The sequence below is a fragment of the Thalassophryne amazonica genome, chromosome 11 (assembly GCF_902500255.1).
Source record: "Thalassophryne amazonica chromosome 11, fThaAma1.1, whole genome shotgun sequence".
In the NCBI taxonomy this organism is placed as follows: Eukaryota; Metazoa; Chordata; class Actinopteri; order Batrachoidiformes; family Batrachoididae; genus Thalassophryne; species Thalassophryne amazonica.
In genome coordinates, this window is record NC_047113.1 from 75,985,470 (window position 1) to 76,012,359 (window position 26,890).

Here is a 26,890-nt window from a genome sequence, read left to right on the forward strand (position 1 = left end):
TCTACCAGTATGTTTGCCTTTAACAACCTTCCCATGTTGTTTGTATTTGGTCCAGAGTTTAGACACAGCTGACTGTGAACAACCAACATCTTTTGCAACATTGCGTGATGATTTACCCTCTTTTAAGAGTTTGATAATCCTCTTCTTTGTTTCAATTGACATCTCTCGTGTTGGAGCCATGATTCATGTCAGTCCGCTTGGTGCAACAGCTCTCCAAGGTGTGATCACTCCTTTTTAGATGCAGACTAACGAGCAGATCTGATTTGATGCAGGTGTTAGTTTTGGGGATGAAAATTTACAGGGTGATTCCATAATTTATTCCTCAGAATTGAGTGAGTCCATATTTTTTTTCCCTCTGCTTGGTCTGGTTACTGACTGCCACAATTTTTTTTCCTGATTTCTTATAGTGTTTCTTAAAGCCAGAAAGTTGCCATTTGAAATGACTTTAGTTTTGTGTCATGTCTGTGATCTGCTTTTTTTCTACAAAATTAAACAACTGAATGAACATCCTCCGAGGCCGGTGATTCCATAATTATGCCAGGGGTTGTACAAAGCACAAAGAATTCAAGTAAATTTAATTCAATTTATTTATATAGAGCCATATCACAACAAAGTCTTCCCCAAGGTGTGTCACATGGCTAAAGTCTTAACCTTACCAAACCCCCTGGGCAAGCATATGGGTTACAGTGGTAAGGAAAAACTCCCTCAGCCTCAGAGGGGTGACCCACTGTTTAGGCCATAGTAACAGAGAGCATGAAACAAAGTGCAGAAAAAAAGTCAGCAACATGCAAAACAAAGTCTAGAACAGATCTGAATTCTATGAAGTCCAAATTTTTGGTCATTAGTAACTGTTGTAGGTCAGCATTATCCTTTTGGCTGGTTGACAAGTGCAGTAAAGTGCTTTTTGTTGCCAGTGAATAGACAAAAAAGTCATCGTAAAACTAAACTTGCACATTTACCTCAGTAAATATAAATAAACTTAGCAATTGATTTTTACATTTTTGAAACATGATAGTTAGCCTTACCTTAGCCTAGCTGTCCTCAGTCTTCCCCAAAAAGTTGACATAAATGGGAGTTCTGAGTTGTATGAAGGTTAGTTCCCCTTTTTATTAAACAGCATGGTCTTTCAGTTTGAGAGCATGATTTATTAATTTCAAAATTATATTCTAAGACCCAGTACGTCATCATTTTGGTTTATGGCATATATCCACATTCTTGCCATTACATCAGTCATATTACCAGTGGGTGTTGCCCCTGGTCACCAGTCCTAATTGTGATGTTCAAGGACAGTATTTCAAGGCACAGTCAGGGACCGGAGGGTGTCCATTTTGGTGAATTCAGGATGATGGCTGTTTTTTGTGGATGATATGGTTCTGTTGGCTTCAGACTGTGACCTCCAATGTGCACTGAGCAGGTTTGAGATGTGAAGTAAAGTGAATGGGATGCGGATCAGCACTTTCAAATCTGAGGCCGTGGTCCTCCATTGGGAAAGGGTGGATTGTCACCTCTGGGCCAGGGGAGAGTTAGTTCCACAAGTGTAGGAGTTTAAGTATCTTGGGGTCTTGTTCACAAGTGGGGATAAGATAGAACATAAGATGATAGACTGATTACAGCTGCATCTGAGGTTTTGGGGAAACTGTACTGACCATCATGGTGAAGAAAGAGCTGAACTAGAAGGCAAGACTTTTGGTTTTGCAGTCATTTTACACTCCTATCCTACCTATGGTCATGTGCTTTAACTCCTGACCAAAACAACAAGATTACAAATACAAGGGGGGAAATGAGATTCTCCATTAAGTATTTGGGCTTACATTTGGGGATAGAGTAAGAAGCTCAAATGTTCAGGAAAGACTCTAAATAGAGCCACTGCTTCTTCACATCAAAAGAACCTAGTTGAGGTGGTTCAGACATCTGGTGAGGATGTCCCCTGGTCACCTCCCTGGGGAGATCTTCCAGACATGTCCAGCTGGGAGGAGGCCCTGGGGAAAACCCAGGGCACGCTGGAGGGAATTATATTTTCTCATTGGCATCAGTGGTGGGCACAGTTACGCTAATCTGCTAACCACTAATTATCGAAGCTAGGTTTTTTGTCAGCAGATTAGCTTTTCAGCTAACTTCAAAAACCATCAGCGGACCAATTAGCTTCCGATAAATTTAGTTTTAATAACTTTTAGATGGCTAACGTTTTTTTTAAACATAATTAGTAAAGGTGAAAACATTTAGAAACCCTGTTGGCTCCTGTCTGCTATGTATTTTGCAGCAGTGAGGCAGCTAAGAGGAGCTGAGCTCAATTCTACCCCAGCAGAAGGGGCCTGGCCGCCAGGCTACTACAAAAAAACAAAACAAAAGTCATTACCCTTTACAGCATACAGCGGGCTAGTCGTGATGCTGATGTCCTCAAAAGGAAAACAGGTTTGACTTATGGTTTTGATTTATAAACCAAATTAATCTACGTTAATGTCAGCTCTGTTATTTGTACAAAGTGAAAATATAACACATATATTTTAATTTTAAAAGTTTAGAACATTAAGACACACAGATGCCAAACTGCATTATGGGTAAACTGAGCCTGCAGTTACTGTTTGATTCATTCATTTAGCTAACACAAAACTTAACGTGTGTTGGTTTTTACAAATAAATGTGTATTTGTAAAATATGGCATTTTTTTCATTTGTTAAAAAAAGCCATTTGCAAAACTGAAAGGTTGTGATTCAGCCAGGCAGCAACAACCTTGTGATATAACAAGGTTATATCACAAGGTGATATAACCTTGTTATATATGCTCTTGCTTGCCTCTACTGGTGGTTGGCTCTCACTGCGGTATTGTATCACTTCCTGTTCCGGAGCACAGCGGTGTTTTTCTGTATCTGTTAGCTGTTTAATCTGCGCAGTTAGATTGATCTAGTTATCTAGATTACGATTTGTTTCCCAGTGTAATCTTTACGTGCCTTAACTAAAGCACTCCTTCTGCTGAATCACCTCTAAATTATTTACACATTATTCACTTTGCGTGTTTTTAGGAATCTGCTAGCTTAGCGCAGCTACTAGCTCTTAGCCGATTTAGCATGACGGCTTCTCCTGCCTCTCCCGCACTTTTCTGCTCTGGGTGTGAAATGTTTAGTTATTCCTCGGCCTCCTTTAGCAGTAATGGTACTTGTAATAAGTGTAGCTTATACATAGCTTTGGAGGCCAGGCTGGGCGAATTGGAGACTCAGCTCCGCACCGTGGAAAATTCTACAGCTACCCAGGCCCCTGTAGTCGGTGCGGACCAAGGTAGCTTAGCCGCCGTTAGTTACCCCCTGGCAGATCCCGAGCAGCCGGGAAAGCAGGCTGACTGGGTGACTGTGAGGAGGAAGCGTAGCCCTAAACAGAAGCCCCGTGTACACCGCCAACCCGTTCACATCTCTAACCGTTTTTCCCCACTCGACGACACACCCGCCGAGGATCAAACTCTGGTTATTGGCGACTCTGTTTTGCGAAATGTGAAGTTAGCGACACCAGCAACCATAGTCAGTTGTCTTCCGGGGGCCAGAGCAGGCGACATTGAAGGAAATTTGAAACTGCTGGCTAAGGCTAAGCGTAAATTTGGTAAGATTGTAATTCACGTCGGCAGTAATGACACCCGGTTACGCCAATCGGAGGTCACTAAAATTAACATTAAATCGGTGTGTAACTTTGCAAAAACAATGTCGGACTCTGTAGTTTTCTCTGGGCCCCTCCCCAATCAGACCGGGAGTGACATGTTTAGCCGCATGTTCTCCTTGAATTGCTGGCTGTCTGAGTGGTGTCCAAAAAATGAGGTGGGCTTCATAGATAATTGGCAAAGCTTCTGGGGAAAACCTGGTCTTGTTAGGAGAGACGGCATCCATCCCACTTTGGATGGAGCAGCTCTCATTTCTAGAAATCTGGCCAATTTTCTTAAATCCTCCAAACCGTGACTATCCAGGGTTGGGACCAGGAAGCAGAGTTGTAGTCTTACACACCTCTCTGCAGCTTCTCTCCCCCTGCCATCCCCTCATTACCCCATCCCCGTAGAGACGGTGCCTGCTCCCAGACTACCAATAACCAGTAAAAATCTATTTAAGCATAAAAATTCAAAAAGAAAAAATAATATAGCACCTTCAACTGCACCACAGACTAAAACAGTTAAATGTGGTCTATTAAACATAAGGTCTCTCTCTTCTAAGTCCCTGTTGGTAAATGATATAATAATTGATCAACATATTGATTTATTCTGCCTTACAGAAACCTGGTTACAGCAGGATGAATATGTTAGTTTAAATGAGTCAACACCCCCGAGTCACACTAACTGTCAGAATGCTCGTAGCACGGGCCGGGGCGGAGGATTAGCAGCAATCTTCCATTCCAGCTTATTAATTAATCAAAAACCCAGACAGAGCTTTAATTCATTTGAAAGCTTGACTCTTAGTCTTGTCCATCCAAATTGGAAGTACCAAAAACCAGTTTTATTTGTTATTATCTATCGTCCACCTGGTCGTTACTGTGAGTTTCTCTGTGAATTTTCAGACCTTTTGTCTGACTTACTGCTTAGCTCAGATAAGATAATTATAGTGGGCGATTTTAACATCCACACAGATGCTGAGAATGACAGCCTCAACACTGCATTTAATCTATTATTAGACTCTATTGGCTTTGCTCAAAAAGTAAATGAGTCCACCCACCACTTTAATCATATCTTAGATCTTGTTCTGACTTATGGTATGGAAATAGAAGACTTAACAGTATTCCCTGAAAACTCCCTTCTGTCTGATCATTTCTTAATAACATTTACATTTACTCTGATGGACTACCCAGCAGTGGGGAATAAGTTTCATTACACTAGAAGTCTTTCAGAAAGCGCTGTAACTAGGTTTAAGGATATGATTCCTTCTTTATGTTCTCTAATGCCATATACCAACACAGTGCAGAGTAGCTACCTAAACTCTGTAAGTGAGATAGAGTATCTCGTCAATAGTTTTACATCCTCATTGAAGACAACTTTGGATGCTGTAGCTCCTCTAAAAAAGAGAGCTTTAAATCAGAAGTGCCTGACTCCGTGGTATAACTCACAAACTCGTAGCTTAAAGCAGATAACCCATAAGTTGGAGAGGAAATGGCATCTCACTAATTTAGAAGATCTTCACTTAGCCTGGAAAAAGAGTCTGTTGCTCTATAAAAAAGCCCTCCGTAAAGCTAGGACATCTTTCTACTCATCACTAATTGAAGAAAATAAGAACAACCCCAGTTTCTTTTCAGCACTGTAGCCAGGCTGACAAAGAGTCAGAGCTCTATTGAGCTGAGTATTCCATTAACTTTAACTAGTAATGACTTCATGACTTTCTTTGCTAACAAAATTTTAACTATTAGAGAAAAAATTACTCATAACCATCCCAAAGACGTTTCGTTATCTTTGGCTGCTTTCAGTGATGCCGGTATTTGGTTAGACTCTTTCTCTCCGATTGTTCTGTCTGAGTTATTTTCATTAGTTACTTCATCCAAACCATCAACATGTTTATTAGACCCCATTCCTACCAGGCTGCTCAAGGAAGCCCTACCATTATTTAATGCTTCGATCTTAAATATGATCAATCTATCTTTGTTAGTTGGCTATGTACCACAGGCTTTTAAGGTGGCAGTAATTAAACCATTACTTAAAAAGCCATCACTTGACCCAGCTATCTTAGCTAATTATAGGCCAATCTCCAACCTTCCTTTTCTCTCAAAAATTCTTGAAAGGGTAGTTGTAAAACAGCTAACTGATCATCTGCAGAGGAATGGTCTATTTGAAGAGTTTCAGTCAGGTTTTAGAATTCATCATAGTACAGAAACAGCATTAGTGAAGGTTACAAATGATCTTCTTATGGCCTCGGACAGTGGACTCATCTCTGTGCTTGTTCTGTTAGACCTCAGTGCTGCTTTTGATACTGTTGACCATAAAAAAAAAAAAATTATTACAGAGATTAGAGCATGCCATAGGTATTAAAGGCACTGCGCTGCGGTGGTTTGAATCATATTTGTCTAATAGATTACAATTTGTTCATGTAAATGGGGAATCTTCTTCACAGACTAAAGTTAATTATGGAGTTCCACAAGGTTCTGTGCTAGGACCAATTTTATTCACTTTATACATGCTTCCCTTAGGCAGTATTATTAGACGGTATTGCTTAAATTTTCATTGTTACGCAGATGATACCCAGCTTTATCTATCCATGAAGCCAGAGGACACACACCAATTAGCTAAACTGCAGGATTGTCTTACAGACATAAAGACATGGATGACCTCTAATTTCCTGCTTTTAAACTCAGATAAAACTCAAGTTATTGTACTTGGCCCCACAAATCTTAGAAACATGGTGTCTAACCAGATCCTTACTCTGGATGGCATTACCATGACCTCTAGTAATACTGTGAGAAATCTTGGAGTCATTTTTGATCAGGATATGTCATTCAAAGCGCATATTAAACAAATATGTAGGACTGCTTTTTTGCATTTACGCAAGATCTCTAAAATCAGAAAGGTCTTGTCTCAGAGTGATGCTGAAAAACTAATTCATGCATTTATTTCCTCTAGGCTGGACTATTGTAATTCATTATTATCAGGTTGTCCTAAAAGTTCCCTAAAAAGCCTTCAGTTAATTCAAAATGCTGCCTGGTTCTGCTGGAGGTTTCTTCCTGTTAAAAGGGAGTTTTTCCTTCCCAATGTAGCCAAGTTCTTGCTCACAGGGGGTCGTTTTGACCGTTGGGGTTTTACATAATTATTGTATGGCCTTGCCTTACAATATAAAGCACCTTGGGGCAACTGTTTGTTGTGATTTGGCACTATATATAAAAAAAATTGATTGATTGATTGATAACCGGGCGTCATTCACACTGCCATCTCCTGGATGACAGTGTTCTATACATTTTGATCCATCTACTGGATGGCATCTTACATATGTTTTTTGCTTTTTATTATTTTACTATGCTTTTTAATGTTTTAATTCATTTTATTTTGTTTTCTGAATTGTTTTGTGTGACATGCCTTGAGGCGACTCTGTTGTGATTTGGCGCTATATAAATTGAATAAATGAGGTTCAGAGCTAACTTTTTGGTTAGCTGTGCCCACCACTGGCTGGCATGGGAATATCTCAGGATCCCTCAGGAAGAGTTAGAGGACTCTGACACCCAGAATTCTGACTTAATATGTCACAATGAGCTTCACAGGAAATGTAGAAATAGTGTGAAGCTTATTTAAAATGCTTCACTTAAGGATCTTTTGTCTCTGTACCAATCTCACTCCAGATCTTCTGACATAAGTCACTCGAGAGAGGCTTATTCTTTCAGCTGCTCCTGTTAGAGGTTCACAACAGCAGATCATCCATCTCCATCTCACCCTGTCCTCCGCATCTTCCTCTGTCACACCAACCACCTGCATGTCCTCCTTCACCACCTCATACGAGGTCTGTTAGAAAAGTATCGTACTTTATTATTTTTTTCAAAAACTATATGGATTTGATTCATATGTTTTTACGTCAGCCAAGCTTGAACCTTCGTGCGCATGGGTGAGTTTTTCCACGCCTGTCGGTTGCGTCATTCGCCTGTGGGCAGGCTTTGAGCGAGCACTGCTCCACCCCTCTCGTCGTTGTTTCAATGTGAGGAAATGGCGGAATGATTTGGGCTTTTTTTCCATCAGAATTTTTTCAGAAACTGTTAGACAGGCAGCTGGAAACCATTTGAAAAATTTATCTGGCTTTCGGTGAAAATTTTACAGGCTTCACAGAGAATAATGTTAAAAGTGAAATCTGCCGGAAAATGGCTGATGTCCAGCTCTTGTGATAACCAGAGAAATTGCACACGACGGTCCCGGCTCCACACAGCCATCCGTTTAGAAATGATGTGGTGGTTTCTGCCTCTCGATGGGGGCTAGGAGCGTGGCGCGCCGTGCGCCATTGTGGGCCGTCCTTAAAGCTGTAGTAACACTCCTTATTCTCTGTGAAGCCCGTAAAATTTTCACCGAAAGCCAGATAAATTTTTTGAATGGTTTCCAGCTGCCAGTCTGTAACAGTTTCTGAAAAAATGCGCACGAAGGTTCAAGCTTGGCTGACGTAAAAACATATGAATCAAATCCATATAGTTTTTGAAAAAAATAAAAAGGTCCGTTACTTTTCTAACAGACCTCGTATGCCTCTTCATTGGCCTCCTTTTCTCTTCCTACTTGGTAGTTGCATCCTCAGCAGTCGTCTCCTGATATGCTCTGTGTCCCAATCTCATTTCTCTAATTTTGAGATTGTTTGGGCATAGGGGAGGATCCAGGCTCTATATGGAGGTCAATGCTGATGATGGTGCCACCAGGAAGGACGAGAAGAGTGAGGCCACAGTGAGAAGACACTCTGAGGCATAATCAGGAGTGAATTGAGCCTCTTTTCAAAACTGCCATTTTCATTTTGTAGTTGTTCTAACAGAGTTTTCTTCGTTGTGTACTGTTTTTAATGGTTCTAGTGGCTTCACAGCTGATTGTGTGTATTGTAAATCTCAAACTCAGTGCTGCGTCAATCAGCTGTTGTTGCTTCTTGGCATTGAGACGATCACGTGGTGGTGCGTTTTGCCTCGCGTTGGATGGCGTCTCGTTTCCCAGTGTACAACCCCTGGCAAAAATTATGGAATCACCGGCCTCAGAGGATGTTCATTCAGTTGTTTAATTTTGTAGAAAAAAAGCAGATCACAGACATGACACAAAACTAAAGTCATTTCAAATGGCAACTTTCTGGCTTTAAGAAACACTATAAGAAATCATGAAAAAAGATTGTGGCAGTCAGTAACGGTTACTTTTTTAGACCAAGCAGAGGAAAAAAATATGGAATCACTCAATTCTGAGGAAAAAATTATGGAATCACCCTGTAAATTTTCATCCCCAAAACTAACACCTGCATCAAATCAGATCTGCTCATTGACATTGACCCTATGCCATGACATTGACCCTATGTGTCTTTTTGCAAGGAATGTTTTTGCAGTTTTTGCTCTATGGCAAGATGCATTATCATCTTGAAAAATGATTGATTCCATAATTTTTGCCAGGGGTTGTACTAAGTCCTGGCTGGGAGATTGTGAGCCATCAAACAGAATTAACACAAAACAACAATTGCATGTATATAAGCACTTGTCTGCTTTAACAGATACTCAGGCAAGAGCGATTAGGATTTTTTTTTTTAACTTTATGTGTGAATGTGTGTGTGTGTGTACGCGTGTGTTTCTTGATGGGAAGCCAAAGCTTCCGCAACAAGAAGAGGCCTCTGCTCCCGGCTCCGTCCACTAATGCAGGCTTTCAGTGTCCGTCGCTCCAGCTGGCAGCCAATTTATACCGAGGCCAAACACTCCAAAATCCACAGGCAGGCCAACAGGGGCTCTTTGTCAAGCCAGAGTGTGTGTGTGTGTGTGTGTGTGTGTGTGTGTGTGTGTGTGTGTGTGTGTGTGTTCCCCCCTGCGTGTTTGTTTGTACTCATCAGCTACTGAGACTTTTGTTTAGCTCATAATTGACTGCAAATGTTGTTAATCTCCAGACTTATTGTTTCTGAAGGTCTCATTCATTTGGGTACGTTTGCTTAAGGAGTTAATGATGTTACATCAGCGGCTTAGAGTTGTTTACTTGAATGGAGCCTATAACCTTCATGTTCATGCCATTTTTTTTAAATTGTATCTAATATAAAGTACAGGTCAGTCTGCAAAAATGTTTCTAAAATCCCAAGCAAATACAATTCAATGTTTTTACAAATCAAACCACCTTAAGGAATTTCTTAACTGAAAGTTCAAGTAGTGGAGTTGAGACCATAAGGTTGTGTCTCTTAAATCCCTATTATTATCTAAAATAAATGATGTATTCTCAAAAGTAATCACATTTTACTTTCTATGTATACATGGATATTAGGCATTAAACAATGTAAAGTTTTAGGCATATTTCATTTGTATGAAAATTAAAAAGTTGGTATTGCAGTGCTGGCCCAAACGTGGTCCGCGGGCCGCAAATTGGCAGCCCTGATTCAGGTGATTCACAACAGCCGACTTAAGCTGCTGTTTGGGGTATTAAAAAAAAAAACATTCATGCAAATCAGATAAAATTTTGTGTGTTTTGTAAGGTCACTTCAACAATGCAGTTGTTGGGTGTAAAACAGGAGTTATTGAAGAGTATTAACGGGACCAACAGATATGCAAATGGTGAGAGTGTGTATAATAAAAAAGAAAGACTTCTGGAGTGCAAAAGTATCTTCCAGGAGTGAGGTGGTTAAGAGCAGTGCAGAGTTTTATTTGGTGAGGGCTTAAAAAAATGGCACAAATGTCAGATTCTGACATCTTGCGCCTTCTTCTAAAACCTCTAACTTTGATTGACGTGTAGAGCAGGCTGTAACAAATGTTTTTCATGTTACGTCACTGTCAGCTGACCACCAGTAAGATTAAAAAGAAAAAAAGGAGCAGAATAGCACGCTGTCAAATGATTTCTAAGCTACAGTTGTGTGAGGGGGTAACCCAGAAACAAATCACTCCCGATGCACCGAAATGATTGACAGTCCAAATTAATTAATAGTTGGTTGTATTTTTCATTTTTCATTATTATTTGTTGCCATTGTTAACAAAATTGTTTGGTGTCAGGTGTCCACCCATCTAGAAATAGGTGCTGGTCTTGTTTGAGGACATAACCTCCAATGGACTGGTGTCCCATCCAGAGGGAGTTCTTAGACTCTTATCCACTTCTTGCTACTGTTTCTGGGGATCAGTACCAGTCCAGTAGGTTCCAGGGTCTGGATATGATAAGAGTACTTTGAATACAAGATTCTCAAAACACACAAAAAGTAATATGCTTTGAGCACCACCTATATTCAGTACCCTAAACTCCCCCCACTATATACACTCAAATTGTAAAGACTTGCCTTTATATAAGTGATTATATAAGTTATTGAAGAATATTGAGACTACAGGACACTTAAAATAGTCAGACCAAAATTTCACATTTCGGACATTTAGGTTGTGACAAAAAGGTAATTGGACCAGGAACCGATCCTTTTATTTTCATCTCCTGACTTTGTATTTGATTCCTTTGGAACACTTAGGTCTTAAACCACACAGACGTGAAATTAGCTACAATCGTTAAAATACTGACGCATCTCTGTTACTAATGAATCTCTTCCTACATTTTGTTGAAATATGTGCGCAAGGTTTCAGTAGACCAGAAGCAAAAGTGGGGGAAGGAATACATTCAGAATTGTTGCACAGTTTTTATAGCGACCTTGCAAACCAGAAAGCTCTGTTTCTACTCTCACTTTCAGCCACGGATGTTTAGACTCTAATCAGGATCTGCAGGTGAAGTAGAAATGCCTGGCAGGTGTCCAGCAAAGCAGATGAACCAGTCTGACTGAATAACTGTGTTTAACGTGGTGCTGAATACGGTACACTGGGGACAGGCTTCCTTTTACAAATGGTCTCAGCTTGCATATAACTGGTATCCTGAAATGTCCCTGAATGCACCTTCAGGGACAGTTTTTTTTTTTCTGTTTTTTTTTTTCCAAATAACCTGCAGCATTCTCTCATGTTCTGCAGCAGTGTGAGAACACAAGTACAAAAGAAGTCTGATGTTTTTGTGTGCAATTCTGTCTACCGCATATAGGTACTTACGCATTGCCATAGGGGGCACGCTATTTGCTTTTGCCTGAATTTTCCAAGGTTCAGTGACAGAAAACAAATCAAATATATCTAACAGGGCTGTTCCACAGGGTGCCGTTCTGCTACGATTGCCAACAATCAAAGTGCAAAAACGGGATTAAATGGCTTGCCTCGTAACAGGCTGGCTTTTAAAGTGCAGACCCAGCAACCGGCTGGTTTTTAAAGTGCAGACCCGGCAACTTACCCGAAAATGAAAAAAAAAAAAAAAAAAAACAATTTCGCTATTGGCCAGAGCTGTTCAACTTTGAACAAAAACTGCAAAAAAAATACTGTTTTGGCTTGATATTTTTAACCATGATGGAGCGCGATCAAACAAGTTTCAAGTCAGAGTCAGTATGAACACCCTGTTTAAAGACATTTGAACACGATTGAAGCCGTTAAGACTAGAAATCCTCCGAAGTTACCGCTTAAGCCCTGTTTACACATAGACGGTTTTGTCGGCGGGTAGTACGTAGACCGAAGTTCGCGGTAGTTCCGGCTGTTTTCGCGGTGGAAAGGGGTAGAGCATTTCGCCGGCGTTTTGACCGCTGTACTAGCCGAAAATACGCGGATAAAACACTGCTAAATCTGCCGAATAAAGCGGCATTTTGACGCCGTAGCATCCGGCACACGTCAGGCAACGGGGTTAATACCCAGTTCTATCCTTTACAATCGCAGGTTAAGACGCGCATGAGAATGGCGGTGTTCTGCTGCCGCCGATAATGCCCTGTGTACCACTGGTTTTATCCAGGCACATCCTGTGTTACTCCAGGAACTTTTGCATATAGGCACCGCCCCCAGAGTATAATAGGCTGAAGAAGCAGGAATACATGCCTCTGTCACTGCAGGGGGAGGGAGATCATCCTCAGCCTTTTCTTCTCCTTCCTTTTCCCCCTCCTCAACGTGTTGCTCCATCTCCACCACAGGCCTCCTGCTTCTGAACCAGACCTCTTGGTAAGTCCTTGCCGCTGCCAATTTTCTTTTTTAGGAGGCATACTGGAGCTTCTCTGCAAAAATATCTGGAGCTAGCCACGAGTGAGAGGCCTGCATGCAGCGCGCTAGCGTTTTTATACTGACCTCGGCCTATCGGCCGTTTGGAACGCGATAACCGGGAGGTGGCATTTAGAATGACGTACTGTCCGCTAGTGCCGCCATTTTGTCTGCCTCTGTCGCCGGTTAAAACGCCCTTGAGGATGCCGATGTGGGCTCTATCGCCGTTTTACATGGCGTTGATTAGGGATACAACGCCGGCCGCCAATTATGGCGGTGTAAACTGCAACACTACAGGAGGAAGGGGCAGGATGAAACGGCGATTAAAAAGTATCAAACGCCGTTGTTCGCGTTGTCACCGTCGTCAGGCGAATTCTCTGGGAGCGCTCCCGGAATTATTCGACATGTTGAATAATTTTTTCGACGATTCCCGGTAAAGCCGGAACTAAGCCACGCCCCCTAGTGCCGGCGTTAACAACTGCGTTTGATTCTTAAGACGGCCAAAAACTCTTCCGGGACGCTTCCGGGAGCTCTTACCGTCTATGTGTAAACGGGGCTTTACTATCAACGATCTTGAGAATCGCGATGAAAGTTTTTAACAGTTCAAAAAATTGGATCCTGATTTCAGATGTGGTTTCAGCGATGGCCGCAACTACTAGGTTCAGGTTCAGGTGACTTTATCTGTATCCGTAGGTAGATTTGTCTTGCAGCAAACAGAAAGGGCGTCCATGTTAGTCAAGCACAACAATAACAATGAAAACACTAACAAAGAACATATGCAAAGCAAAAGAATAACAAAGACACAACTGGGCTTTCACAAGCTTACTAAAAAATAACTAAAAACAAGGGAAAAAAACACAAGTACTACATATACAGAGTTTTGGGCAAGATTGACAAAGATGGATGAAGAAGTTACTGTTATGCTTCAAAACATGCTCCAATTTGCTATTCATGATTAAAGGCGAAGGAATGGCGCTCCTTCCGATCAGGCCGGAAAATCATGGAGGGACCCAATTTGTTCCCGGTGTGTCATGAGTGGCACCTTGACATCAGTGTGCAAGTGTACGGGTGAATGAAAGGCATCACTGTAAAGCACTTTAACCTTCTGATTCAGATGGAAAAGCGTTATATACATGCACTTCTTCTCTGTGATAGGTAGGATTATGCATGTGCGTCTCTGCATGTATGCATGCACACAGGGTTATAATTTTGCGTGCGTGCTCATTTTAGTCCGAGTCACGCGTTGCGTTGAAATCCTGATGATGGTTTAAAAACTGTTGCTGTTGATACTGTACCATCGTAATGTGCGTCCTTGGTGTGAACGCCCCTAAATCTAAACCCAGTAAAAGATGATGAAACGTTACATCACAGAGGAGTTGTTGGGTGTCATGTGAACACAACGAAAAGCAGGAGTGCGAGGAATGTCTCTATTCGGGAGCAGTGCCGTGTGTATTCTCAGCAGCTCGTCCTTCCACATTTCATCACTGTGGACAAGCCGGACTCATTTCACGGTGTGTCGAGCCACGAAAAGGCAGCCGACCAGACTTCTTACTGTTGTTACCAGAGTTTGTTGTACCAGAGTCTTTTTTATGTACTATTGGAGGGGGATAAAACAGTGTTCCTGACTACAGTAATCAGACTCTGACATTTAAACCTTGAATCATTGGATGTGATGCCGCGACTCGTCACCGCTGCTCCTCTGTTCTGTCTGGAGAAAAAGATGAGTACGGTAGCGTGAGGAGCAACATTTTGTGAAGTTGATTAGATTTCTCATTTATTTTGTCCTGTTGTAACTGCAACAAAAATCCAGAGGAAAACAAACAATTCATGGTCATGTCACTAATCTGTATTTCATAAGAACAAAACCTAAATATGTTCTCTTTACAAAACAGTAAAGCAACAATTCTTCCTGCTTTCATGGAACCACAATGTAATTTGGTTCTGCATTGACAGGTGACTTAAATAATTCAGTCTATTCAGATGTGTTTTTTTAATATGTATTTTCCGGCCTTTTTTTTTTTTCTCTTTTTAAACCCTCCCCAGGCTCCAATGAGAGGCGCTCCATGATGTGGAGCTAACGTTGTTGGCCACGCAACTGCAGGAAGAGACGTGGACACTGCACCATCCACAGTCGACGCATGGCGGTATTAGGGGTAAGAACAATGACCACGTTCACATTACAAGTTATCGTGGCCTCGATCAGGCTTTTTTTAAAACTAGTTTTTTGGCACATCTGATTTTTTTTTTTTTTTTTTTTTACACCCCCCCACAACGTAGTATTAATGGAGTTTATTTATTTTTAAACTTTAATTAGCTGAATTTTCTCTGCCTTTCCTCAGAACCCCGACATGCTGACAAGGAAGATAAAGCTGTGTCACATTAATGCCCACATCACATGTCGCTTGTGTGAGGGCTACCTGATTGACGCCACCACCGTCACGGAGTGTTTGCACACCTGTAAGTCCCCTCGTTCAGCTAAAATAAGCACACAATCTGCACCAACTCATGGTGCCGTGGCCAAATGCTGATAATCTTATGATTGACAAGTGGGGCTCTTCTGCAGAAGCCTTTTACAAAGTACCTTTCAATGACAGTCAGGTAATTAGAAAAGAAGGTATTGCACTCACAGTATTTTTATTGTTTTTAAATGCTCCAAATACCTTGACCTTTTGACCCCCAATTCAGTAAGCATCACACTACAGAATCACCGTGGGTCTTGGCTGGCAACCAGCCAGTCAGACAAGCGGTCCATTCCTAACTCTCAAAAGTAGCCACATACCTGCTGCAGCCAGGTGAAACGTGGGCGCGTGGCCTTCTGCAGCCACTGGGATCCTTAATCCTGAGGCACCTACGTACTGGCATATACCCAGAAAAACACATGACGTAGCTGATGTTTGCCCACAATAAAAGTTAGACTACTTATGTCTCTCAAAGTAACCAGTGGTTTGACTCAGTTATTGCAGTGGTACCCAAGGACCCTCTAAAGAGCCCTAGTACCAAATACCGCTACCTTTCCAGAGTATAAGTTGTAGGACCTCCAAAAGTAGTAACCCCCCCCCAAAAAAAACAAAACAAAAACAAAACTCCACAACTTATACTCAGGAAAATACGGTAATCGTCTTACTCCACAGCAAGCAAAGGAACCCTGAAGACTTAGACCTTTTTTGTTTTCCTTCAGAGGCATCAGCTTCACCAAAGGATACAGGAGAAGTCAGCTTGACTCAAATTTGGCCCCAGGGTGGGAACTGGACCTGGGCTAATCTTAATCCGGGTCGAGTTCTCTCGTTACTTCACCAAACACTTCTGTCCAGCAACTTCATGACTCAAAACACTCTTCCCATACGTCTCTCAATCTCAAAGGCCAAGGACCCAGAGACATGTATGTCACGGCCAAGTGCATGTATCTGCAAGTTCAACACTTGACCAAATCCTCTTCTGATGGCTGAGTCCACATAACTATTGAAAACCTGGCTTTTAGTCTTTGAGTGCAAACCCAGATGTTTAAACTCCTCACTCAGCCTCTCAAGTGCTGCAGTCGAGGGATTCATCAATTCTGTAAAGATCACAGCATCGCCCGCAAAGTCGAGGTCGACAACAGTGTCACCCAAAAACCAAAGGCTTCCACAATCTGACTGACAGAACGGGTGCCACGCTGTTACACATAATGTGTGGAACAGAGACTAATTAGACATCATTTAGAAGTTTGCACACATGAGAATGGAAAATGTGAAAAGTAATATAACATGAGGTTTGAGAAAATGAGGTTCCTGTCACCGCCTGGTAAAATCACACATTAGCTTTCAAAAGCAGGTTAGAGATTTCATCTCTTGTTCACAGGGTGGTACATCATTAGCTGAGAATCTTCAGTCAAAGCGAACGACAATATCTGTGCCTAAAGTCGTGATGCTGGAGTCATTTTTTGCTTTTTCTAAAATTCTGTCATAGTCTAAGTTTGCGGTCGAGCCATGCGGATATGAACCGGATATGATCCGCAGTCTGTATTAAAATTCTAATTTTATTCATTTATATAGCGCCAATTCACAATGAGGTTGCCTCAAGGCGCTTCACACAACACAACTTAAAAAAGCAGAACAAAATGAGTTAAAAGATTAAAAAAGAACACAGGATAAAAACATAAATAAGTAAAAACAATAAAAGAAGACACACAAATACTAGCGATAAAACAGGGAAAAAAGATGTCTTCAATTTTGTTTTAAAAATCTCCACAGAGTCTGACTGTTCTGTCGTGGGCAGATTGTTCCACAGAGCCGGGGCACGATAGGAAAAGGCTCTGTGAACCGCCGACTTTTTGTTCACCCTAGGAACACACAACAGTCCTGCACCCTGTGAACGCAAGGTCTGAGCCGGTACGTAGGGCTCAACCAGGTCGACCAGGTAGGGAGCTGCCAGTCCGTGAACAGATTTATAGGCCAATAACAACACCTTAAAAAATCTGATCTCAAAGAGACAGGAAGCCAATGAAGGGATGCCAAAATGGGTGTAATGTGGTCAAACCTTCTGCTTCGTGTCAAGTCTGGCAACAGCATTTTGAACCAGTTGAAGACCCCTAGTGCTGGACTGCAGTAAACCAGAAAATAGAACATTGCAGTAGTCCAATCTGTAAGAGATAAATGCATGTATCAGAGTCTCAGCATCAGTCATAGACAGGATGGGACAAATCTTTGCTATATTTTGCAGATGGAAGAAAGCAGTCCTCACAATATCTTTAATGTGGAGGTCAAAGAACAACATAGGATCAAAAATTACTCCAAGGTTCCTCACTTTGTCCGTATGATGTATAACACATGAACCTAAGCTAAGTACTAGCTGGTCAAATTGATGGTGATGTCTCACTGGACCAAGAACCATCATTTCAGTCTTATCAGAGTTTAAAAGTAGAAAGTTACTAGACATCCAACTTCTCACAGCTGTAATAGAGGAACACTGTGATCCTCCATTAATGTGTTTCTAACTGAACCCAGACAACCGGGACCCTACACTAACTTTGCAACCCCCCTGTCTGAGGGACAAGTAATGGGAGATTTATCATAACCATCCCATAATCAACCTGTCCGACTTATCGAGGGATTTAACTGTTATTATATAATGCCTAAATAGATCCTTGCCATTTGATTGGTGGTTTGTATGTCACATGATATGGATTATTCATACAATTTGCCATTGTGTTCCATTTACTGTGCAATTTTGGTTCTATTTAGCGTGCACTTTTGGTGATATACTTTTTGTGCTATTGCATACCACGGCCACAGTGCGCACACTAGTGGCGACAGCGCTTGGCTTAATAACAAACATGGCAGGGATTTTTTTTTTTTTTTTTTTTGCACGGCATCATATACAGACTACATCGTCAGTATTCTTTTTAAACTATCTTGACTGTTTTTCCAAGTTGACTGACCACAGTTTTGGATTGGATTGGACTGCTATTAAAGTCCACGTTGGACTGTTTGGAACCTATGGACGTCAAAGGACCATTGACACACACCAAAATGTAAGTCCCTTTCCCCTTGTTCATAAATTAATAAAATATCAAATGACAAGGACCTATTTTAGGTGTTCAAGTTCAGACAACTTTATTGATCCCTAAAATTCATCTTCACACCAATTACCTCAGACAAAATACAGCAATTAATCCACAATTATTACTAGTTGAATGTAATAATGGCACACATTAGAATTAAAACAACACATATACATTTGATATTGTTTATGTGTGCTAAACTTTGAAACAGTCCGTCATCTGAATTGAGGCAAAATGACTGTAGGCTGTAGCAGGGTCCATCCCGCATAGCCGAGCCAGGGGGGAGGCACTGCAGCCTGTGCAGTGCCGCCTCGCAAAGTCCCAAACTAAAGTGTGAGTGTTATATAAAACAAGTAATGAATGTTTTTTCCTCGTTCTTGCAATAGAAACAATATTTCAAATATTCTTACCATTGCACTCGTGAGCTTTCATTATTTGTATAATGAAGTGTGTGTATCTACTTTGAAGTCACTTTGTTATGGACGATTAAGGTATTTCAGATGGGGTGCACATCCAGATTTCAGCTTCTGTTTCGAGTATTTCATTTAAATTTATTTGAATCTCATTATTATTTAAATGTTGCACTCTATCGTGTGCTTTTATGTCCGTTTTTATCACATGAATAAAATTATGTACCGACTGCATGTTGGTGTTGAGAATAGTAAACGGATTCAGTATTCCAGCATTTTGCAAAATAAAAATGTGTGAAACAGAACAAAATACAAATTTAAAATTTGTGCATAATTTGGTTTCTGATAGTTGCTTGATAAAATGTTTTGATAGTTAGTCAAGTCATTTCAGAAAGAAAACAACCCATTTGCTGGTTTTGCCTCCTTTTTAAATGTGATAATTTTGTAGTTACAGTCAGAATTACTGGAACCCTTCTACATGTAAAGGTACACATTTATATTATGTTCAGAAATAAATGCAAACAAACCAGTTTTGTGTAATAAAAATATTTTTAAGAAAATGTCCAACCAGGGACAAAAAATTATTTTAATAAACTGAAATAATAATAATAATAATAATAATAATAATAATAATAAGATATGAAATGATGGACACAGTTATCTGGATCCTTGAATTTACAGTAAGTCATCATTTTAGTATCAAGAATTAATAAATGCAAACAATATGGTACTGTTTCGTTAATCTGTCTGCAGTAAGTGAATGTGCAAAAACGATACCAGTGAGGGAAGCCACCAAGACATCATAAAAGCTCTGAAAGAGTTGGTTCTGTGGTAAGCATGGGTTGTGTATAGGGCAGCTTTTAACTCCAGTCACAGCTTCATGTTGGAGTGTGGAAGGATTTTGTACAAAAAAGCAAAACAAAACTGACCACATTGAGGCTTCAGTCTCCCTTGTGCCTTCTGGCAAACTGAACTCCCATTTAATTTCATTGCATCCATGAAGGCCTTGTGGCATTATTGTGTATGCTCAGCCCCTTGGTGGCCATTATTAGATTTTTTTTTTTAAGCACCAAACATTGAACTTTTTCTCTCTTTTTGAAGTGACTTTGTGTAGCAAACTTCATATTGATGCACAAAGTCTTGGTCACTGTACCACATGGGTGCACACAACCACAGACACACAGAGATGAGCAGTTCCTCCACCTGCTCTTCCATCTGTGATGCAGGTACAAACAAACGAGGCTTTGTTTGTTTGTTTTTTTAAAAACAATTATACATTTTAAATGTCAAATCTCTATCCAGCTTAAACATGTTTTCTGAAACAGAAAGTTAAATCCACAGTTCTCAGTGTAAGCTGTAGACTTGTCGGTGTGTTTTGTGTGTTTGCAGGTTCTGTGGCCTGACGGCTGCTGTTCATTTTTCTTGCAAAAGCAGCGTTATGGCAGAGCTTTTTTTGCATTTGTGGTACAGTTTCCTCAAACACACTTCCTCACAACCATCGCGCCCTCGGCGCACGCAGCTTTGATCCAGAACAGCAGCAACGGCTTCTGGTTCTGGTCTCGTCTCTTTAACTTTCTTTTCTACTTGCTTTTGTTTTTAGAATGTTTAATTCATGTTAGTCTTGTTTTTTAGATTCTACAAGGAGCTGAGGCCATAAATTTACCTTGGCTGAAAACTTTTAAACCCAAGCTTGCTTCAAATGTGCTAGAGACTTAGAATGTATACTTTATTTTTGTACATTATTTAAAATAGTACTTGCAAGATGATTGCTAGAACTAGTTTTTAATTTTCATTTTTCTTCATTGTCAGTTTATTCAGTGGGTCAAAGGTTTACATACACAATGTCCTATTTAAACCGCACTGAAGAACAGAATTCAGAAGATTATTTAAACTTTTTGAATGAGTATGACCACTTAAATAATTCTGAGTTAATTGGAGACCTTTTCCTTACTGTATTTAAAAGCAGGAAAAAATAAACAATCTCAAGAATTAAGACAATGATTTTGGATTCCACTTAGGAATCATCTTGAGAAGTTTCATGGTGCCATACAGACTTTACATCATTGGCTAATGAGGCCCAGGAATTAACTTGGGACTAGAGCTGAAACAACTAATCGAGCTAATCGATTAAAATCAATTATTAAAATAGTTGTCAACTAATTTAGTCATTGATTAGTTGCTAAATGACTTTGTGTTACCGCAAATGTTTAGTTTCTTCCATATAATCAACCAAGCTTTGCTTTGAATCTTGAACCAGTGAAGGAGTGCTTCGAGCTGCTGCTTCGTTGGTTTTATTTGTTTTATTTCGCTTTATCTTCATTTCTTCCCCACTAAAACCCTAAAGAGCATATGTCTGTGAGGAATATTTACCTTTTTTATGTTAAACTGACCTGTTATGGTCTTCTGAAACAGTTGATAGATGTATTTTATGCTAACGCCGATGCTAATGCATTAGCATGTCTGTGGCATTTTCAATGTTCAAGTTAGCATTAAGCTGCTGGCATTTGAGCATGTTTGTGCATTTGTGTTCTGCATAATAATTAATGGCTCAGCGTTTGTTGTTGTAAAAGAGTCAAATGTATTACAAATTATAATATTTTTTAATTTAGTTTTATTTATATATTAATAATACTAGCAATAATAATGGTAATATTAACTAATAATTCTACAATACAATTTTAGAGAAAGAGACATGAGTCACATGTGTCATTGTGAAATGACCACAGTTTACAAGTTATACAGAGAATGTTGCACATATAATGAGTCAGGCTACAGTTTTTGATTTAGGTTTTATGGTTACTAGTTATGCTAATTGCTCATTTGCAGCAACAGAAATACCTCTTTTTTTCACCATATATTTTACAACATTTATATGTTTCAGTGTTGTTTTATGGCAACTCAGCACTTTGATAAAGCAGTGCCATTTGAAATAATTATTTTGTTCTTTATTATAAACTGTTTTATTCTTTATTATTTTATATTTCAACAGCCAAGGGACATTTGATGATTTGTTGATTTTCAAGCATTTTAAGTTATCAAATAATGTTCTGTTGTTAAATAAAGTGATGGAAGGAGAGAAAAATTGTTTCCCTGGCACATTTTAAAAAAATTCCCCACTAATCCGATTAATTGATTAATCGTGTCGAAACCCCATCAGATTCATCGATGATCCAAATAATCGTTTGTTGCAGCCCTACTCGGGACTAAAGGACTGATGGGGTTGGAGGCATCAGAGAGGTAATGTGACATCATCCACTGTTTAGAGAGCACACCGTCACCATGACCTAAAAGGCTGCTGGCCATGGAGGAAACCATCACTGTGAAATCTACAATCCACTGTCATCAAAGTAAGCCCCTTCGGCTGCTCCCTTTTTTTTCGCTTGGGGTCGCTACAGCAGACCCAAGGTGGATCTGCATGTTGAATTGGCAGAGGTTTTACCCCGGATGCCCTACCTGATGCAACTCCGCTTTCCATGAAGAAATATGGATGTGCAGAACTCCATCCATTGTCAGTAAACCAACCAGTGCTACCAAGAAGAGTGGTCACATATCCAACCGGAATTACACCAGAACCTTCTTGATCATCTGGTCGGGCTGCAGCTTGCTAAGAGACATATAACCAAATATTAGTGGGGGTGTTTGTATGTATTTGAGCCTGTATGTACAGTATAATTTTGACACTGTGTGAATTAGAGAAGATCCAAAATAAATTCAGACTTGTGCCCCAAGTTTTTTTTAAGATGTTTGCTGTACAGTCATTCCACCCTGACAGAAGAACACCTCAAAGACATCATTAAAAGCCCAAAATGACCATGACAGTCATGAATATGAGTGGATGTAACCTTCCCACCACAACTGTATATGTGTAAAACATCACTGTAATTGTGCGTTTTATGGTAAAAGAACCAAATTTTGAAAAGACACTGTTTGATACATAATAAAAAAAAAATAGATATCAAGCCAAGGTCTATTTATTTTAAAATTTGTGCTTTTTAAAAATATATCATTTTTTGTGGTTGTGTCAGAGGGAAGTCCAATCAATTATTTCAATTTTGGATAAATGACAGTAATTATACCATCATAATAGAAATTAATAGGTGGGGGAGACATTTCTCTTCCTATCATTAGGAGGAGCCCATTTATACTTTTGAGCAATCCTGTATACTTTTTCAAAGTAAAATTAAACCAAAAACCAATGAAGTCTTACATATTGTGGAGTTTAATATTTACCTCATTCATATGCATAAATCAGAACTCTTGTATCTGAACCGCCGTCCTCTCACAAGGAATCAGATCTTTGCCTTGCCAGATATTTAAAAAAAAAAAATCGGCAACATGAACTATTTTATCTGTGAACATGTTATTTACCTAGAGTATGTAATACCATGTAGTTCCACCGGAGGGACGTCTTCCACCACAGATTGCTGTTGCTTTTTCTCACTTCAAATGTTGGAGTGCAGATGAGAGCTGCGATTCTTTGCCTCCCTTTGAAATATTGTGTCGGCCTTTGGAGAGTTGAGACAAACACATTCACATCACGTCGTCATTGCAGCTGTTTTGGCACACAGTTGTACTGCAGTAACAAGAGACTGCAGTAAATCACGCCACTGCACTCAAACAGGACAGTTCATCGTGTGTGTGCACGGAGGGCTGCAGGAGTGAAAGGTCAGCTCATTGAAATCCAGACATCATCATCATTCATCAGAATCAGCATCTTGTCAGAGCTTTTGTTTCTCAAGAATTAATGTAATGTCTTCATATAAAGGCATCAAGCTGTACACATGTTCTCACTTTGATTTTGTTCCCTCGTTATTTCTTCACAGTGTGTGTTGTGGAGGAATAATCAACACGCATTTCACCTGCCTGAGAAAATGCCTAATTATGATGAGTGAGTGGAAAATGCATAATTGCAATGTAATTTTCCACCTGATGCACGAATGCAGCTCTTGCACAAACCTCAGTTATGACATCATCAGTATTACATGCAATCAATAGATTGAAGGTAATGAAGTGGTGGATCTGTAGTTTTATTTTGTGGTAACCAGGAGTAACATATGCACACATAATTCTGTTTTGAAGTAAGTTGTTGTGTGTTGGGGGGTGTGGCTGGATATTTTGGTGTTCTTTTCTTTTCTTTGCTCTTCAGGTGGCATGGAAACTGATTTGTCTGTGGAGAAGGTGCTGGCTGAAGAGTCCTCACCCTCATCAACATCATGTGTAGCACCTGTGATGGGTGCTCACATGCAACCTTAAAGACTTTCAGCTGAAGCAGATAATTGGATGGCGTTCTGCATTTAAGTCATGTGTGATTCAAGCAGAACTGCCGGGAACTCGACCTTGTGATGTTCGTTTGTGAGACGCTGAGGACCGCGCCTGGGTTTGACACATCGAGCCCGTGAAGCAAGGAAGGGTGAGGACACATGCTGTCAGCACACATCAGAGGTGATTAAGTGTTTGACTAATTGTTGATAGTAACTTGGTGTTTTGTTACACAGTATACTTGAATTGTGATGAGAATTGTGCAGCTTGCTTCTCACTGCTGTGGCGTGCGGATAAGTGATCCTCCACCTGTTATGAGAAGCTGCTCATTTGCATAAAGTTAAAAAAGATACAGACCTGAATGCGTTGCTGATAGCGTGTGTCTTTTGAAAGTTATTGTTGTAACTGCTGACTTACCTCACCTCTTCTTTGCTTCACAGAGAGTCAGTTTGTCGTGTCCACCTGGGGGGTGTTTGTCTGGTGGTAGTGGGTCCAGGAGCGCCGGGCTTTGATCCTTGCGGGCGCTGGAGAGTGTGCCAACAGTCACTCCACCAGAAGGACGCTATTTTTGTTTTTACACTTTTTATGCACAGCGGGTGTAATAAATATATTGTTTTTGGAACCGCTTTTCTGGTTATTTTTAGCGCTGGGTTCTGTCTGACGCAGGTCCGCTCCTCAACCCGCGTCGACACATAACATAAGTGTTGGAATAACCGGTTGATAAATCTTTCAGATCAATATAATTGACTTTTGCACAAGTCCAAAAGGAATATTGATATGCAACAACACAGCAGTTACTCTATGTTCTAATTCAAAATGCAAAACTAAGTCAAAACAGCTGGACTCTGTACAGTATCACCAAATTATTAAATTTATAAGATAAACATTAAAATTCTGAATTAAGGACAAAGTTGAACTTACTCTCTTAATGGATTGTTTCTGAAAACCTTTTTATAATTTAGCCATCCAGTTCAACGAAGGTTACCGTTGAGTTTATGATCCGAGCATCAAACCTCCGTCAAGTGTATACAGCTTCTTTTTGGCAGGCATTTCTTCTTATTACCATGATCAACCATGATTTACTTTGACTTTTACACTCTAATTGCAGTTAATGTGTGCAACACAGTGAGAGCTGTTACTTTATGCTCATCAAATGCTTGCTTGCCATAGTCAAGCAAGAGCTAATAGGATTGATTAGCAACCCATCAGTCAAATACTCTAAGACTAATGCTGCATTCACATGTTGGCAGCAGAAAAACAGTCACAGTGGTTGTTAGGGCTCCGTCACACATAGTGCGAATTTGGTTGAATTACGGCGAAACAGTTCGAATTAGCGCACCCCGAAACGTGCCGACGGGCAGGCGTGCACGATCCCGGTGCGACGGAGTCGTTCAAGCAGGAAAACAGTGCAAACTGTTGCAGCTGCTCGCACTGTGGGAAGAGCTGCACCACATCACGCTGCTGATGTGGACGAAAATAAAATAAAAGCTAGCTGTATAATTAATGAATATCACTGGGTTGATATAAATATCAAATATCAGTACAGAACTCCACAGTTAAATAACCCTGGTTAAAAAAAAAAGATAAAAAAAAAAAAATCCACTCACAGGATTTGAACCCACATGCTCTGATTACCAATTGGAAACTTTACCACTGCACCTCGATCACTGTCTCATAACAGGAGCGTAAAATGGTTAAAACAAGCAGACAAATGTATTGACTAAAAAAAGAAGAAAAGCGCTGTGATAACTGACCAAACAGCATTCTGCTATGGTGTATTTCTGCTGATATGTGACTAAAAGTACTGTTGACCTGACATATGGTCCTGCGGCGCGGTGCTCACTGTCCTGTCAGACAGACGTGACGTTCAGCTGCATGTCCACATAAACTGGTGGTCCGGTCCAGCTGTAACAGCCTGTCAGTGTGTCCGCTCTCCAGCCCGTCGCAGAAGCGATATATGTTTTTATGTATTTCGATGTGACGACAGGAAGCATACACACGCGCATGTCTGTCAAAACACGATGCGTGTTCTGCAGCTTTGATGTCCAGGACCAGAGTTGTTAACAGCTGCCACGCCCCCGTCCATTCAGCACACAGGCCAAGGTGTCACTCTGATCAGATGAGAGGCGCCTCACCTGCGGGTGGGCGGGCGGGGTGTGTGTGTGTGTGTGTGTGCGCGCGCGCGTGAACCACACGCATGCACGTGTTGGGGAAGCTGGGGGGACACACGCACACATGTGTTGTGGGGGGAGTCAACACTCTGGCATGTCATATGTGCACTCGGCAACTTCACAGTCGTGGGGCACTTAGACAATTTTCACATCCAGCTCGACAATAATTGTCTGCTGACTGTTGTCATGTTAATAGTATGAATGGCCACACATTTTCTAAGTGCCAGATGAGCGGTGATAGATGTTCGTGTGTGTCAGCTGGAATTTGGCCGACACCTGCCACGAGAGGGTTCGATGGGCTCACACAGCGCACACTCTGTCTTTCAGCTGCTGGTGTGTGCAAATAATTGTAGCAGTTGGTGTACGAGGTATTTGATGCAGCTATGAATTTACATGCTTTGCATGCGATTTCTGCTTCGTGCGCACTTCGACCAAATTCGCAGTATGTGTGAAGGGGCCCTAAAGCAAAACTTCTGTCACCTGCAGCAGCAGACTGCAGGTGATGATGTGGGGTGTGGCCATTTTTTAATCTTAACAGCATGGGCAATTTACTTAATTAAAAGATGCAACAAAGTTTTAGCATCTTGCACAGCATTATATTCAAACATCAAGCACTGGTTCTGATGGCAGCTTGAAAAGTTAACTTTTTGTGAGGTTATAGATTTCTTTCTTTCTATAATACCACAAAAATTATTCACATTTACCTGTTTAAAGCCAAGCAACACTTTACACTTAAATGATCCAGCTCTTGCTGTCCATTTTTCCTCCCAGTTAAAGATTAAAGCCCCAATCACACAGCACTAACTAAGGACAACGAAGCCCAAAGGAAAGAAGAAGAAATCTGGACTTTCTTT

General features: G+C 40.6%; 1 protein-coding gene across 1 annotated transcript in view; it reads left to right on the forward strand.

The window, feature by feature from the left end:
• LOC117520869 (polycomb group RING finger protein 3) overlaps positions 1 to 26,890 on the forward strand; it is a 115,047-nt gene that overhangs the window by 33,964 nt on the left and 54,193 nt on the right. Inside the window, exons 2-3 of the mRNA XM_034182201.1 lie at positions 14,701 to 14,810; positions 14,997 to 15,114. Coding sequence (XP_034038092.1) covers positions 14,796 to 14,810; positions 14,997 to 15,114 — 133 coding nt within the window. The 5' untranslated portion in view covers positions 14,701 to 14,795. The remainder of the gene's footprint in view (positions 1 to 14,700; positions 14,811 to 14,996; positions 15,115 to 26,890) is intronic.